General features: G+C 38.8%; 1 protein-coding gene across 1 annotated transcript in view; it reads right to left on the bottom strand.

Moving 5' to 3' along the window:
- Positions 1-11443: 11443 nt before the first annotated feature.
- The window catches only part of ROBO2 (roundabout guidance receptor 2), a 438169-nt gene continuing 434863 nt past the window's right edge, over positions 11444-14749 (bottom strand). The window contains exon 29 of the mRNA XM_058829219.1: positions 11444-14347. Coding sequence (XP_058685202.1) covers positions 14343-14347 — 5 coding nt within the window. The 3' untranslated portion in view covers positions 11444-14342. The remainder of the gene's footprint in view (positions 14348-14749) is intronic.

Here is a 14749-nt window from a genome sequence, read left to right as displayed (position 1 = left end):
TAAAATGTTAATGTATTCATATATTGTAGTATTCAGATATCTATTAGATAGAATGCATAGTTTTGATAGGTAATAAAGTATTTTCAGTAATACAATATTCTTTTATCTTCATGGTTTGGTATGAAATGATGATATAACCTTGACCAAAACCAGTTCGAGGTACCCAGTTTAACCTGATGCCATCCGTTATGGTAAATGATGCTGTGAATATCAGCTGGCTACTTCTGTAACTCTGCCAGCCTGTAATCTACTCTGTGAAACAATTCACCTGCCATTTCACTAGTTTGGTGTCAATAGAAAACATTTGCCCAGCAATTTGTAAGGCACGCATCAGAAAAACCGGATTTTTCAGAAGGGTTGGAATAAGGCAATTGATGTAACAAATACCAGCAACAAATCCATCCAATCTTCAAGTTCAGCAGTGCAGCACTCAAGAAAACAAACTGTCAAAAAAATCCCATTACCTACCTATATAAAAAGTTTTAACAGATTATTTAAATAACACGTGGAAATGAAGATTTGCTTGTGAAATCTCTATGCTCCCAGCCAGCAGTGCCAGAGGACAAGGGCACCCCAGAAACTGTCAGTGTAATTTTGTGGTTCCAGTCAACACAGAAACCATTATCTCATGCTGGAAAAGGGAAAATGAGAACACAGCATCTTTATACTGTGATTGATTTTGTTTATCTTTGTACCAAGGAGGCTTACCTTTCAGCATGCAAGCAGCAAAAATCAGAAGATGAACCATTTCCATAACTTACACCAGTTGGCACAAACCTCCCAGGATCCGGAAGGGGAGGCAGTGGGAATGAAGAAGAAAGATCTGGCACATGGGACAAAGAAAGGAGATCCAGCTTCCTTGCTTCCAACACCCTGATAGCTTCTCAGTCTCCCCCTAAAACTGGTAGACTAAACCATACTGGTAAGGTATATTATCTTAGCAAAAATTCACTTCCTTTTCAATTACATTTAATTTCCACTTCATCTCTCTCTTATGTTTATTCCACAAAAAAGCCATTGTGTTATTAATGATTCAGAGTTCCCCAAATCCATATGTTTTATGGATTTTATGTCAAAGTGGACTCATAATACTTTAATGAGGAAAAAGAATACTATTTTACTGTACTCACATCTTACACTACCCAGCCAATAGGCATGTAAACAATTCTAAATCTTTCTGTAACAGCACCACGGAGATTACAAAAAAGAAATAAGCATTACCAGTGTGCTCTACCCCTCACCCCTCAAAAAGATTGATGTTTTTTTGCAAGACCTTTTTTAAGAACTTATATGTTTTCAGCAAGTTCTTAATTCCTCTCCTATGGCTGTACACCTACATAAAGGGTGTAAGAAAATCCTTTAAGGTTTTGTAGCAAGCAGAAATCAGGTAGATGATAAAACAGGGCTATCAGTCACATTAGCAGTCAAGCGAATTTGATTCTCCTCATTTTCCTGAAGACATCTAGTTTCTCTGTGCATGCTCAGAGATTTAGCTATTCACATATTAGAATGACATATTTAAAGTAGTGAATTTCACATTAGCAATGCAGATGGAGGAACGAATAATCTTGGAAAATTAGATGGTGGGAAGGCTGGATTTGGAGAGTAGGATGAGAGTTGGAAATCCTAGATAAAGCAGAGAAGAAGGTTAGTAGAGGGCAGGCAGAATGGTGAAAGCAAAACCATGAAATTAGAAAAGGGAGGAAAACCCTCCATAGAAGAGAAGACTGGAAGAGGTAATAAAGAATCTGGGGGAGAGCTAAAATGAACAGATAGAGATTGGCAGCTAGCAGAAACATTAAAATGTACAGAAAGCAGCATTTCAATGACACTAATTAATAAAAAATGTGTTCTTATGGACAAAGTTGATGCCATTTTCTCACAGAATAGCTTAATGGGGCTGTGGCCCCCAGCCCTCCAGTTGTGCCAATCACTTGCTGGTGGAGCAAGATACCAAAATACCCCCTTGTACCATTCAGGTTAAGCTCTATTGTACACACACAGGCACATGAAGAGAAAAGTGCTGCAATGGCTGCTTGGGAGATAAGGAATTTGTATAAAGGAAAGGGTATGACCGGGGAAGGGGGAGAGAAGGGATAAGGAAAAAAATCTAGGAAAATAAAAAAGGAGACATTCAAAAGACATCAGTCTTAAAATTAGCAGCTCATTAATTCTTAGTTTATTTTCAGTCTCTGTGGAGATTTACCATATGTGACAGCTACTCAGCCTCGGAGTCTGATTAGAACAGTTTTCCAACTTCCAGCAGCCAAAACTGCCACCCCAAAGCCTCATCATTTTCAGCAAAGTTTGGTGAGCTGGTTACCCTTTAACAGCCATGATTGGTGCACTCAGTTGCAACTGGCCTGCCATTTTTCTCATATCAGTGCTGACAGATGAGCCTGATTATCATCTGAGGCCCACCTTGCTCCTGCTCATTTGGACAACAAAGACAGCAACTGAGCTGAAGGAAAATTCCATTAAAAGTAATTGAAGAGAAATTTAAAATTTCAGTAGATTTTTCTGGAAATTTGCCTGCAATGTGTATTGTTCACATATACCCCTCCACACAGAAGTTTGAAAGCATATCCCAGGATGCCTGCTGCTAATGTTTGAGCCCCTGCCCTGGCCAGGTTTCTCAGAAAGCTCCTGGGTGCCCTAGGCCAAGATCAATTTGTCAGTGCCAGGTTGTATGATGATTTATGACTACAGCTGAGTGAGGATGCTGGCCATGTTCTGTCTCTCCCTAACTAGCTGTACTGAACTCAAGCCATCCCAAATCCCTTTTGGGCTGTGTGGATGCATGCTCAGAGAGGCTGAAACTGTTCATTGAATTTCCAGGTATAACTTTTTTACTTGAAGGAAAATTTTGGAAGAAATTTGATGAAACTGTTCAAGGCTGCATTGCACTTTGTAAATACAACATATCACAAAGGGAGAGAGGTTTGTCTAGGAGATGTGAAAAAGCTCCTCAAAGTCAGAATTTTATTTGGCCAGGATTTTTCACATCACATGAGTTACTTAAGGAAGGAAAATCTGAACATATACCAGATACACCTGTAAAAGTGGCAACAGGGATCCTAACAGGTATATAGTGCAGGTACCATGTAAATTAGTCTGCTCTGGGTGAACATTAGGCCCTGATTTTCCTCAAGCAAACATCAAAGAAGTAGAAGGGGATCAAAGAATAAAATCATACATTTAAAAAAAATAAGGAAAACTGAGGATAAGAAAATTAAGAATACTGAAGCCAGAATACATTAGAGCACTATGGTCCCAAAGGTAGGAAATAATCAGTTTAAGAACAGTGGTGTGAAAACTGAATTACGTGAGTAAACAAGGTCCAGGTGGCTTGTATAAGCAGGATGAGATAGACACTGCTCTCTGAGCAAACCCCACTTATTGTTTGAGACTGTTGTAGGTAAGATGCTGCTAAAAGTGTATGAAAGGATAAGGGTCAGATCCTGTCTGGCAGTGAATTAATGCCTGGATCAAACTATTTCTCTGAAGGAAAATTTTATTTGTTTTTCTGAATAAGAAATTCCTTGCTGAAGGCATATAAAAACTGACAAAAGTTCAGTTTCTGTGAGAGAACCAGGACACATAGCTTCTTTTAGCACAACTGGCCAATTGTTATTGGTTTTGGTTTCTTTTTTCAGTGCAGCTGTTCAGGAGTGATTTATCAGCAGGATTGTGTTGATAATTGGCTACACCTCAAGTAAGATCAACCTGAGTCTATTGCAGGGAAGTAGAAGACAAAAAAAAATATTAAAAAAAAAAAAAAAAAAGAAAGAAGAGGAACAGAGAACAAAAAAGTTATTAACATTTCCTCAATATCACACAATCCACTAGCAGGTCAAAGCTGCAACAATTTCATTTCAGAATAAAAAAAATCAATGCTGAAGAAGGATGAAACATCAGCTACCATGGCTGCTTCAGGTGTTACGGTACCATTATAACACAATAACCTTATTATTCACTGCAGTTGTTTGCATGTCTTGAGCACCTGTGAAAAGTGTTCCTGAATCTGTGCACAGACAAAACCTCAAATTAAATCTGACAAACACAGAATGTGTCTTGGGTGAACTTGTCCTTTCTTTGCAGTTGTTCATTATGGAATTGTTCATTACCTACCCTTTTTTGTGCCCAACATGACTCACATTCCCTGCACATTGTGTTTATTGAGAGCTGATAGTTACAAGTGCTGACATTTGGCAGGTTTTATACACCTGGAAATTAAAATAAAAAGTATCAGACAAAGACATTGTAAATAACATGAGAGAACCTCCCTAAACCTGTACACTGCATAAATGCAGAGGAAAATGTAGTTGCTCTGTTTTCAGGGGCTCTTTGTGGTGCTCAGTTCCCATTGTATGTGCTACTAGATGTGCAAGCACATAACTGCAGATGTAATGTCAAAGTCACCCACATTACAACAAGGTTTCAGATGCTCCATAATGAAGGCTTCATCAGAGAGTGAAAATTATTGGCTCCCCCATTGATGACTTCTACAACAATCATAAAAGTAGAAAGTTTGCCAGCTGGATTCATCTCCCTGTGCACAGTCATTTATGAAGCTCTGAAATTTTAACCATTGGCAACAATGCTACAGTTGAAAAAACTCCAAGAATATCTGTTCGATGACAAACAATGGTCTGCTAAATAGAGACACGCTGTCCTGACAGCTCCTGCTTCAGCTATATGGCACGGTATGTGCCAGCAAAAGCAGAGAAGACATTCTGTAGCATCATAAAACTGCTTCCAAAAATGAGCACCCTGCAGCTATTAGAAACTGCGTGAGAACCACCAAATGTCAGCCTCATGCTCAGCAGCATTCAGTTTAAGAAATGGATTTAAGGAAGTGAACAGCGTAAGATGCTTCAAAACACCCTTAAGACTACAATGAAAATATTGAGTAGTAGAGGGAAAAAAACCATCTATTTACCATTAAAAAAAAAAAAAACGGGAGAATTTTGTGTCTCTTTTTTGTTCCCTGGGACCAATTAAGAGCACTCTGTCATTATTATTGTCAGCACTAGGAAGAGTTTACAAACAATCAATTCACTGACAGATCCTAATATTGATAGTCAGAGGGCTGCACTGAGAGCAGACCCACATTGTTTTGATTTTTAACATAAGGGGTTTCTTTTTCTGAAATTTTCTTTTCTGAGCAAGTATTTAAATTCATCTAGATCTAAAGAAAGAGAATGGGCAGTGGGAAAAAGGAGAATTTCTGTGTACTGATTCCATAATGGGTTATAGAACCGTCTAGGGAAATAAAGAAGAATTATTTTTTGTCCTGAAAAGTGTTGCTTAAATACTGCAGCCTTTTGTTCTCCTCTCATTTTCCTTTTCTTCTCCTTGCCCTCCACTCCCATGGCTGCTCCAGCTCTGAGTGCCACCAGTGAGGTGCCAGGGCAGGCACAAAGACATCCCTGCCAAAACAAACTTTTCCTGTCTTATGACACTTATTCACTAAAGGGCTCTGAGCTTACCTGCATTTTTTTTTAATTTTTTTTTTTTTCCAAGAGTGCTGCTACTGCTATAAAGGCATGTGAGATTCACTTGTCCCACTTTCCAATTCATTTGTCCCAAAAATTAAATATATTGCTCCAAGTGGGAATTTCCGATCAGAGCAACTCAGTTTCAAAGTAAAGTTTGTTCACCCAGAAAACTCTACCAGAAATATTACCAAATGCTGTAATTCTGTGATCCAATTAATTAAGGAAAAAGCAGTTGCACAAGTACTGAAAGGTTTTACTCTCAGCTAGAGTACAAGGGTACTTACCAGATCTCAGAGGTCTAGTACTTCTACTGTTAAGTTTCCAATTAACTAATTGACATTGGCTTCTATGAAAATCATGCCTCCTAAATCCCTCCATGAAATCAGAAGTGTAACATATCAGCAATCAAAAGCTGAAATTCATATCTGTTCTCTTTTATGGGTCTGGAGGAGACTGCAAAGTATATGAAAATATGGAAAGGGTTATTTGAATATTCTTAGTGATAAGTGTTTGTGAAAACACTTGGGGTTTGGGAAACTCAAAAGATCTAAAAGAACATATCAACTATGATAGAAGGGAATTCAAAGCCCCACGTTTGGAAGTAGGTTCTTAATGTACCCTAACATTTGTGTAGAGAAAATCAGAATATGTGTGAATGTCCCAGGGCTGCAAAGTGCACAGAGTAGAAAGGCAGTCCTTCAAAGGGAAAAAAATCTGCTCATACACGACAGAAACTAATCCTTCATCTCAATTAAAGGAAATACTAAGATTTTTCCACAGATTTCCCCAGACCCATGATCTCCTTGCAGGTCACCACTGTTGAGAGTGACTTAGTGTTCCAGCTGTTTTAAGGTGCATTTCTGTGCTCACGCCGATGGGGGAAATCACGCGTGGCACAGCAGACAGGGCTGTGACACATGGCTGAAATCCTTCTGCAACCCTGATCATTCCCCTGGATTTCCCTGGCTCTGAATACAGGGCTGAGCCACTCAAATCAGGACTCATCAGTCAGTGGCTCTCCCTTAGTTACAAATGCTCTAAAGGCACCCAGTGACCCAGTTTAAACTCAAAACTCATGTTCCACATAGATCTAATATAAAGTGAACTTTTATACATCCCTGAGTGTGATGTGGCTAAGACAGCTTTCTGGGCAAAGAAGGACAAAAATAGAAAAGCCTCATTATATGCCTAACAACAAGGTAGAAAATATGCAGATGAAGTTTATGCCTGGTGGGAAAAGAGAAGGAAGAAGGGGATGGGTAGACTGAAGGTAGTTTGAAGCCTGTGACACCAGAGTAAATACAAAATATTTATTTATCAGTGTCTGCAATTCACTGGGAGATCTGAGGGACTGAGAAAGGAATGGCAGAGGTTTATTTAAAATACAGACTGGATTGGGTGAGTGTCATTTTACAATTGGGAGCAGGGGAGACAGTTCTGCAGCAGCTTGGGAGAGGAAAGTGTTTCAGGCAATTGGTGATTCATTGTACTCTGCTATGCCACATCTCTTTCTATTAAACCTTGGATGGCCAAATCTGTTTCCTAATTGTTTTTGTGGTTCTCAGTCTTTTGTCTTGCATAGGAGTAGGCAATTTCTGTGCCATCAATATCTCATTAAGGTGCCTTGGATCTGAAATGCCTTGTTTTGTTTTTAATTTTGTTTTCCAGGTTTTTGCTACATTTTATGACATGGCATTTTTTGTTTGCTCGTTGCGGCCCATTTATTCTCTGGCATTCCCTTTCCCCAGGTTATAGCTTTATTTGTTTCTCTGCCTGTTGGCACTCGAGGTGTATGTAAATTATTGTTGCATGCTTCAACATCACCACCTATTGCTCTTCATTTCCCCTAATGACAGTCCCATCTGAATGCTGGTGCCTGCTCAGGTTGTACACGTGTAGAAAATAACTTCAACTCATCCGTGAGGTCTTTTTTAATTTTTCTTATTTTTCTTTTCACCCTCTTTCCTGTTGCTGTTTGCCTCAGACTTGTATTCATGAGGTGAGGAATAGAGCTGCACGCTTTCTGCCTAGGGCAAAATCCTGCTGCCACTCGTGCAAGTAGCAGCTTAGGGGAAAAAGGAAGGGCATTCACACAAATAGCTAATCAAAGGGTTTTTAATGATACTCATTAGGAAAGAAATTCATTAACAAGCCAGCACAGAACATTCCCTGAAGGGAGAGTGATGTTACTGGTCACATCAAAGTCCCCACCTGACTAACACCTTTATTGCTGTTCATAGTAAGGCCAAGTTAGCAGCAAAATCAGTCGCATTCAGTTCCTGCCAAGCAAAAAGTCATCAAAGCATGGTCATGGAAACTGGATCAATTCTGGTTTACTAATAAAAATGGCTTTTCAACTTTTCACAGCGATGTACAGTTTAGCACCCACCACTGATGCTTTTGAATTCAGACAATTTTGCATTTCCTACCGCTCATTCTTTCCCTCTGCTCTTTCTCTCTCTTTTATTTGGCTACCTCTGACCATGTCCACAGTGCTGCCCCTGGCAGTGGTGTAGTCCTGCAGCACCACAAACCTCAGCTGGATGGATGCCAGTGCCCCTTTTCCAACAGAAGTCTGCAGAAGGAAACCTCATGGCAAGGTTCAGTGGGGAGCCCCACTGAACTGTGGGCAGACCTTTCACCCAGACAAATCATCAGTGCAGGCCTGCCAGAGCTTCCACCACTGCCCAGGATAGATGCAACCTCTGAGCATCAGGGCTATTTCCAACCAGCAGGCGTAAAACTGCCTTTTTTTTATGCTCACACCATTACTTACCTATAAAAGGGACTCTATTTTTCTGCCAACTCATTCCTAGAGATTAGTATCGGTATCTTGGGATGCTCATTTGCTCTGTAAAAATTAGGTTTTTAAATAGACTGGAGCAGAAATCTCACTTTTATTGCGCTGCCCTGATACAGTAGAGCTCAGTTATTAAAACAAATTGTAGCAAGCAGCTTCCTGGTTGTTATACCCACATAATTACTACGGGCTGCTACATGAAACCCTGCTTCACTCTTATGCTTAGAGGCAAGATCTCCATTTTGCAAGGACAGAGCAAGTTCTATTATGCATTTTACTGCCAAAGGAGGTCAATTAACTTTAATTGGTTCTAATTAGCACTTGCTCAAGCTGTTATATTCTTTACCTGCATCCGAGTGGCTCTCCAAGTGCTGCACAATGGATTCCTGCTTTTAAACACAAAGGAGAATTACTAATGGCATCCTTGAAGGCTAAAGATGCACTGATCAGCATAAACGGGGAACAAATATCAGCACAAATAGTAGCAGGCTTTTTTAGAAAAAAATCCCCACAAACATTTTGCACCCATCTGGCTTTGATCAATTGAACTGAATGCAACTGTGCACCTTGTTGCTTAAAGTTAGAACAATATAAGTATACAAATGTCATTATTCTCTACCATAACTTCTTTACAGATGAAAGATAAGTACTGGAAAATGCAGGGGGTGTTACAGGGACAGTGTTACAGCTCTGAAAAAAACAAATTGATAATTTCAATGGTAGCCAAAGTAAAATACCAAGAAAAAGGAAAAAAAAAAGTCAAATATACATCTGAAATGCTGTTTTCTAGGATTTTTGAACATTGTTTTAAAAGTTTTGTGTTAAAGGTTTAAGTTTTGGCTTTTTTTTTTTGGTTTTTGTTTGGTTGATTTTGTTTTCATTCTGCTAAAGCAAGAGGAACAATCTCACTTGCCAAGATGTCAGCATAAGCCATCTGAGTCCTCAGGATGTGATGAGAATTCAGCAGTGAACAACAGACTGAATAAGGAACCACACACCAGAAGAGATGCTGCAATGCTGAGCTCTGCTCTAGGAACTGATTTTATGCTTAGCTCTTCCTGGACATAGCTATCCAGTAAAATAAAGTCAGGCTAAAGAGGAATCTAGTTCTCACACCAGCTGTGGAACTCAGAGCTACTTCTCTCCAAATAACCAGTCCACTGTGCATGTGGGCATGGCCCTACATCTCCTGTGGGTCCCATGTGAGTTGTACCTGTTAATTTGGGTGGAGGAGTGTTGGCAGGAAAGAGCTCAGTCCTCAAGAGAAGAGGGAAACCAGCTAGACACAGCAGAGCAGGTGTTTGGTGCCACTGCTCTGCTGTGTCCCCATTCCCCCTGAATTTATAAAGCATTTATCCATACATCCAGACATCAATGCATGCAGAGCACCTCCATGGCTCTTCTGCTCTTGCAGCCCCCATGGCAGACACCCCAGATCCAGGGAACAGCATCAGCACTGAGTGCACAGAACACAGCAGGAGAGCACTAAGAGCTGGGGAGGCCAGCCCCAAAATGTGAGACGTGCCTGACTAAGTGAGCTCATGCAGACCACCAGGGTGCCACAGGCATTGAAAACCTTCCCTGCCCTGAAAGCTCCATCCTCAGAGAAGTGACCTTCCTCTACATGCTGACCTGCCTGGGATCCACTGGAACCCACTGAGCCTAAAGCCATGAGGGCTTCTCTGCTGGAGGCTTGCTGGGGTCTGAGCAGCCAGGGATGGGGCCTCGTACAGCCCCAAGAATTCTCCTCTCTCACTAGCCTGGATTAACCACATATTTAAAACAAAGCACCAGATTTAGTGTCCCAAGGATCTAGGCCTCCTATGGACTTTGGGTACTTTGTTTTGGTATGGAAACCAAAAGTAATGAGGTTTATACATATTATTGTACTGTTCAAAATTGCATGTGAAACTGTGAAGGACTTGGCTGTTTCTAAACCAGTATGTGTTCCTTATGTTAGTATTACTTTTTCCCTTTTTCCTGCTATTTGAATGTGCCTCCTAAATGAATTTTTCTCTGCCCGCATGGTTTTCAAAAACAAATTATTTTTTTAGCTGATGTGTTCCAGATAGATCGAACACAAAACATGTTAAAAATATAAAAATGAAATTAAAAAGTCTTCCCTCAGCAAACAAGTACCCCAAAATCTTTACAAAAGGAGGTCAACTTTTTTCTTTCTAGTTCCCCTGCTAAAACTCCACAAGGTCATCAACCATAAGAAAAACCCAAACTGCATACACTGTAGACTAGCCAAAGTAGCTGCCTGTAATTTTTCTTTTTTAAATAAAAGTTCCTGCCAAAATGTCCCCCTACCCTATTCCCTTTCCTCTTTCAGTTGTGAGGACTCTTTCTCAGCCCCAGTACACACCTCTTGTGGCTGGCAATGCATGGGCTGAGAGGCAAGCATAAACCAACACACAATTATTTCAAAGTCATGCCTTCCTTTTGCACTGGTGTGTAGTTAAATTAATATCCTCGAAAACATTCCATGCACCTTATCTTTTCCCAAGGAATGGTGTTTCTGTTGCATTTCAGGTGACAATCAAAAGGTATTCTAAAGATTTACTGACTTAGATGTGTACTTGAGGAAAAAAAAAAAAAAAGAAAAATAAAAAAGAAATATAAAAATAGGAAATGTCTGTTCCTTGCATCACTGAAATGGCTGCCCATACAGCAATACACCACTGAAGCACATGGAACAATTCATTATTTGGTCCCTCAGCCCTCCTGCATTTAAAATTGAGCAGGTATTCAGTGCAAAGATTGAGAAAAATTGACCTAGCACCTGTCCATACATTTTAGGGTATTCTCTACTGGGTTGGCAGTAGCTCCAGCAGTACCAAACCTCAGGTGTGAGGGTTCAGCCCAGGTTTTACACATCCACTGCTCTGTGGGCTCTAGGCAGAGCCCCCACACTGCGAGAACACAGCTACAAGCAGAATATTCACTGGAATAGCTGTATCAGTGCAATTACAGCGCTACAACTGTTCCAGTACAGACAGGACATTAAAGAGAAACCCCTAGGACAGGCAGTGTTTACTGCTTAGTTCAAAAAACAGCGTATAAAATGTTCCTTGTCACCTGTAAGTGGACAGTGATGATTATAGCTCAGTCTATGTTATTACTGCCTGATTATTCCTGTTTGGGTTTTCACATATCGACTCCTTACTCAAGGTCTTTTAACATAGATTTGAAATGTGAATATGTTTTATTTTTTCCCCAGTAAATATACAATACACACTTCAACAGTACTATTAACCAACTTCTTATGCCAATTAAACTTTGCTGCACTAACAATACCAATGAAACACATTAAGAGGTCATACTTTTTTGTGAACAAACTGTAGCCAATAAACATTTTTTTTTAAAAAAAACAAATTAAAAAACAATTCTAAGTGCTGCCACAACATCCCTTTTCTTTAAACACATTATTCACAATAAATGTTTTAATTTTTTTTTAAAAAAAGAAGAATACTTCTTTTAAAATAGTAAATCAAATGGCATTTTAAAAAATATGTACTGTGGTTCATTGGAAGTACACTGTATAGAAAAGAGAGAGAAAAAAAAAGAAGAGACATCACCTGTAAGATAATGGAAACACTTTGCCATACACAACAACACCTTATGTAATACTGTAAGCAAATTATTAATGAACAAAAATGTACAGAAGCAGATGGACAAGTTAGTGAATATCATGGTACTGAACAGCTTTAATACTGACACACATTTACTTTCCAGTGGAAGAGATAAAACACATATTTGAAAGTAATTGGAATGGCTTTATCAACCTCTAATGATACTGAATTTTGAATAGAACAGTGAGTAAGGTGTTCCACCAAAGCTCAGCACAAGCTTTTGAATTAAACGGGGAAAAACCAACTATTGGTGACTGAGTTAAACATTTTCCAGAGAATTAAGATTGAATTGTACTCTGATTAGTCTTCTCTCCATATGGTAATACCAAAATAAAAAACATGTATATGTAATTACGCTGCATTTTTTATCTTACTTGAACATTTTTGCACAATTTTAAGTTATGTTTTTAACTATAGTGTTTCAATAAGCAGGAAAATGGCATATACTCATTGGTCACATATGTAAATAAATTCATACTTTTTTCCTCAACTTTTTTTTTGTTTGTAGCTTGCTAAATAACTCGTCTTGACCTTAAGGGAGTTAACTAGCATTTTTCAATATTCAATAGTGCTGAGTAATAGTTGATGGCTGTAGTGTTTTATCTTATCATGGAACAAGTTAATGAAATGAAAAGCAACACATACTTAGCATCGGAATTTACTTTTCTAAAATTCTGCCATGACAAAAAGTGTTCTTAATACTGGTGAGCTCCAAGGCAAAATATAAAACAACATAGACTGGTTATATAAAAAGAGTATTCAATGGAAACTTGTGTTCATGGTCAGATAACTAACAGAAATAAGCTCTAAGATGCAATATTTAAATTAAGCATCGAAGTAATGGGTGGGTTAGCCACACACAATATTCTAAGAAAAGCTTGAGAATTTACTCTTTGAGATTTGACAGGTAAAGAAGACTTGGACAAAGTAATGAAAATTAATGAAGAGACAGGATGCTGTCATTAATGTCCACTTACAGAGTCTGATTTATTAAAAAAGTGTATAAACATGCGTTATTTCCTCATCATAGTAGTTTGAAGCCACTCACTAAAACACGGGTCAAAGATTTCCTTTGCTTATATCCAACTTTTTGGATGAATTGTATTGCCTGAAACACTCTTAATGCAAGCCAAAAATAATTTGACCATTGCTTTCCATCCAAACACTAAACATTTTACTACAAATTTAGTGGATCCAACTTCAGCTCTTGCAGACTTCAGGTATGGAACAGAAAGGGTTGTGTAGACTGCATCAAAACAATTAATGTCATGAATTTCAGTGGTGCAGCTTTATCCTCTATCGTACTGTACATGTATTGGAAAGATGAAATAAGATACTCTGACATTTCAATTTTTTGGAAGCAGCCTGAATATGTCTTAATAATAAATTGCATTCTTATCTTCTTACTAGGCATCCCTTGTGTTTATATGGTTTGTCTCTCCTGGAAAATCTCTGTCCTATATTTTGGGCTGGAGAAATTAACAGTAATAATTCTTTTAAAACTGCAAAATAAAAACAGCTTTAGTGAAACACCTTAAGTTCTTTTATTTGTAGCAAGGTTTGTTTTTCTTCCCCTTTGCTTAGTGGCATGGGACGGCTCAAAGCAGATACTAAGGGTATCATTCTAGTGAAAGGGTCTAGGCCATCTCATGCTCCCTTTAGTTTTCATTTTCACTCTTGAATCTCACACTTCCAACTTCTGACCCCTTCTTAAATAGGAAGAGCAACTATGTTGCTTGCTTTTAAAAGGTTTAAATCTGTCTCTAATGTCTTCACTGACATCAGTTTTGCCTGTCACTTTCTCATTTCTACACCCCAATGGAAAACCACCTAACATACTCCTTTACATCCAGCATTATCCAAAGTAGCTTACAGGACGTAAACCTTCTTCACACATTCAGTCTCTTTTTTCTTCATGTCATGAGGAGTAGAGTTTTGTGCTTATCACCAAATAAAATTGCAGTGCAAACTTTAAACATAAAAGTTACACAATTAAAAGTTAATATATGGCACCACAGCCTATTAATTCACATATAGTACAACAGACCAGTAAAAACAGACATGAATATGAACATAGCTAAAAAGAAGGTGAGCTTGCATAGCAATGCAACAAAAGAAATTATATACAGAAGGAAATCCTTTTAATCCTGGAGGGTGATTTTTTTTTCTTTCTTTTTTTTTTATATACTCCTGACAAGGAATAGTTTAAGGTGGATGGTGTATTAAAGAGAAGAACACAAGTAAAGTATCTGTGGGATATGTGTGGCTGTGTGTCTTTACATTGCATTTACAGTTCTTTTAATAGTACATAAATAAAGAAAATGTTCATTGCACTGTTTAGTGTCATCACTTCCATGAGTTCAGACCTGATGGTCCATCAGAGCAGCTTGCAATGTGTCTTCTCAACTACTCTATAGAGAGAAACAAAAGAGAGAGAAAGAGGTTGTAATAAGGAGAAAAAAACCACACAAATAAAGCCTATGGCAATATTACTGCAGCACAGGATGAATATTCAATAGGTTGTGAGAACAGGGTTAATTGCTTCTAAGATGAAAAGCCAGGGATGCTAAAATTTAGCACTTACCAACACCATGTATGAGACTGCACTCTTCAGGGCTCATGGGTCACCATTAGCTCTCTTACAGCTACGGGGCAGTAACTGCCAGGAGGTGCTGAGGGTCTGACTGCAGCAGGAGGATGCAGACATGCCAACAGCTCCACTGCTTTTATTACCATTAATAAGTTTATTAAACACACCAGTATGCCTGAGCATGCTGGGGTTTTGATGTACTTTTTCAAACAACAGAGTCAAG

The sequence above is a fragment of the Poecile atricapillus genome, chromosome 1 (genome assembly GCF_030490865.1).
Source record: "Poecile atricapillus isolate bPoeAtr1 chromosome 1, bPoeAtr1.hap1, whole genome shotgun sequence".
NCBI classification, from domain to species: domain Eukaryota; kingdom Metazoa; phylum Chordata; class Aves; order Passeriformes; family Paridae; genus Poecile; species Poecile atricapillus.
The sequence above is the reverse complement of the archived record's forward strand: the minus strand, read 5'-3'. Positions and strand labels throughout refer to the sequence as shown.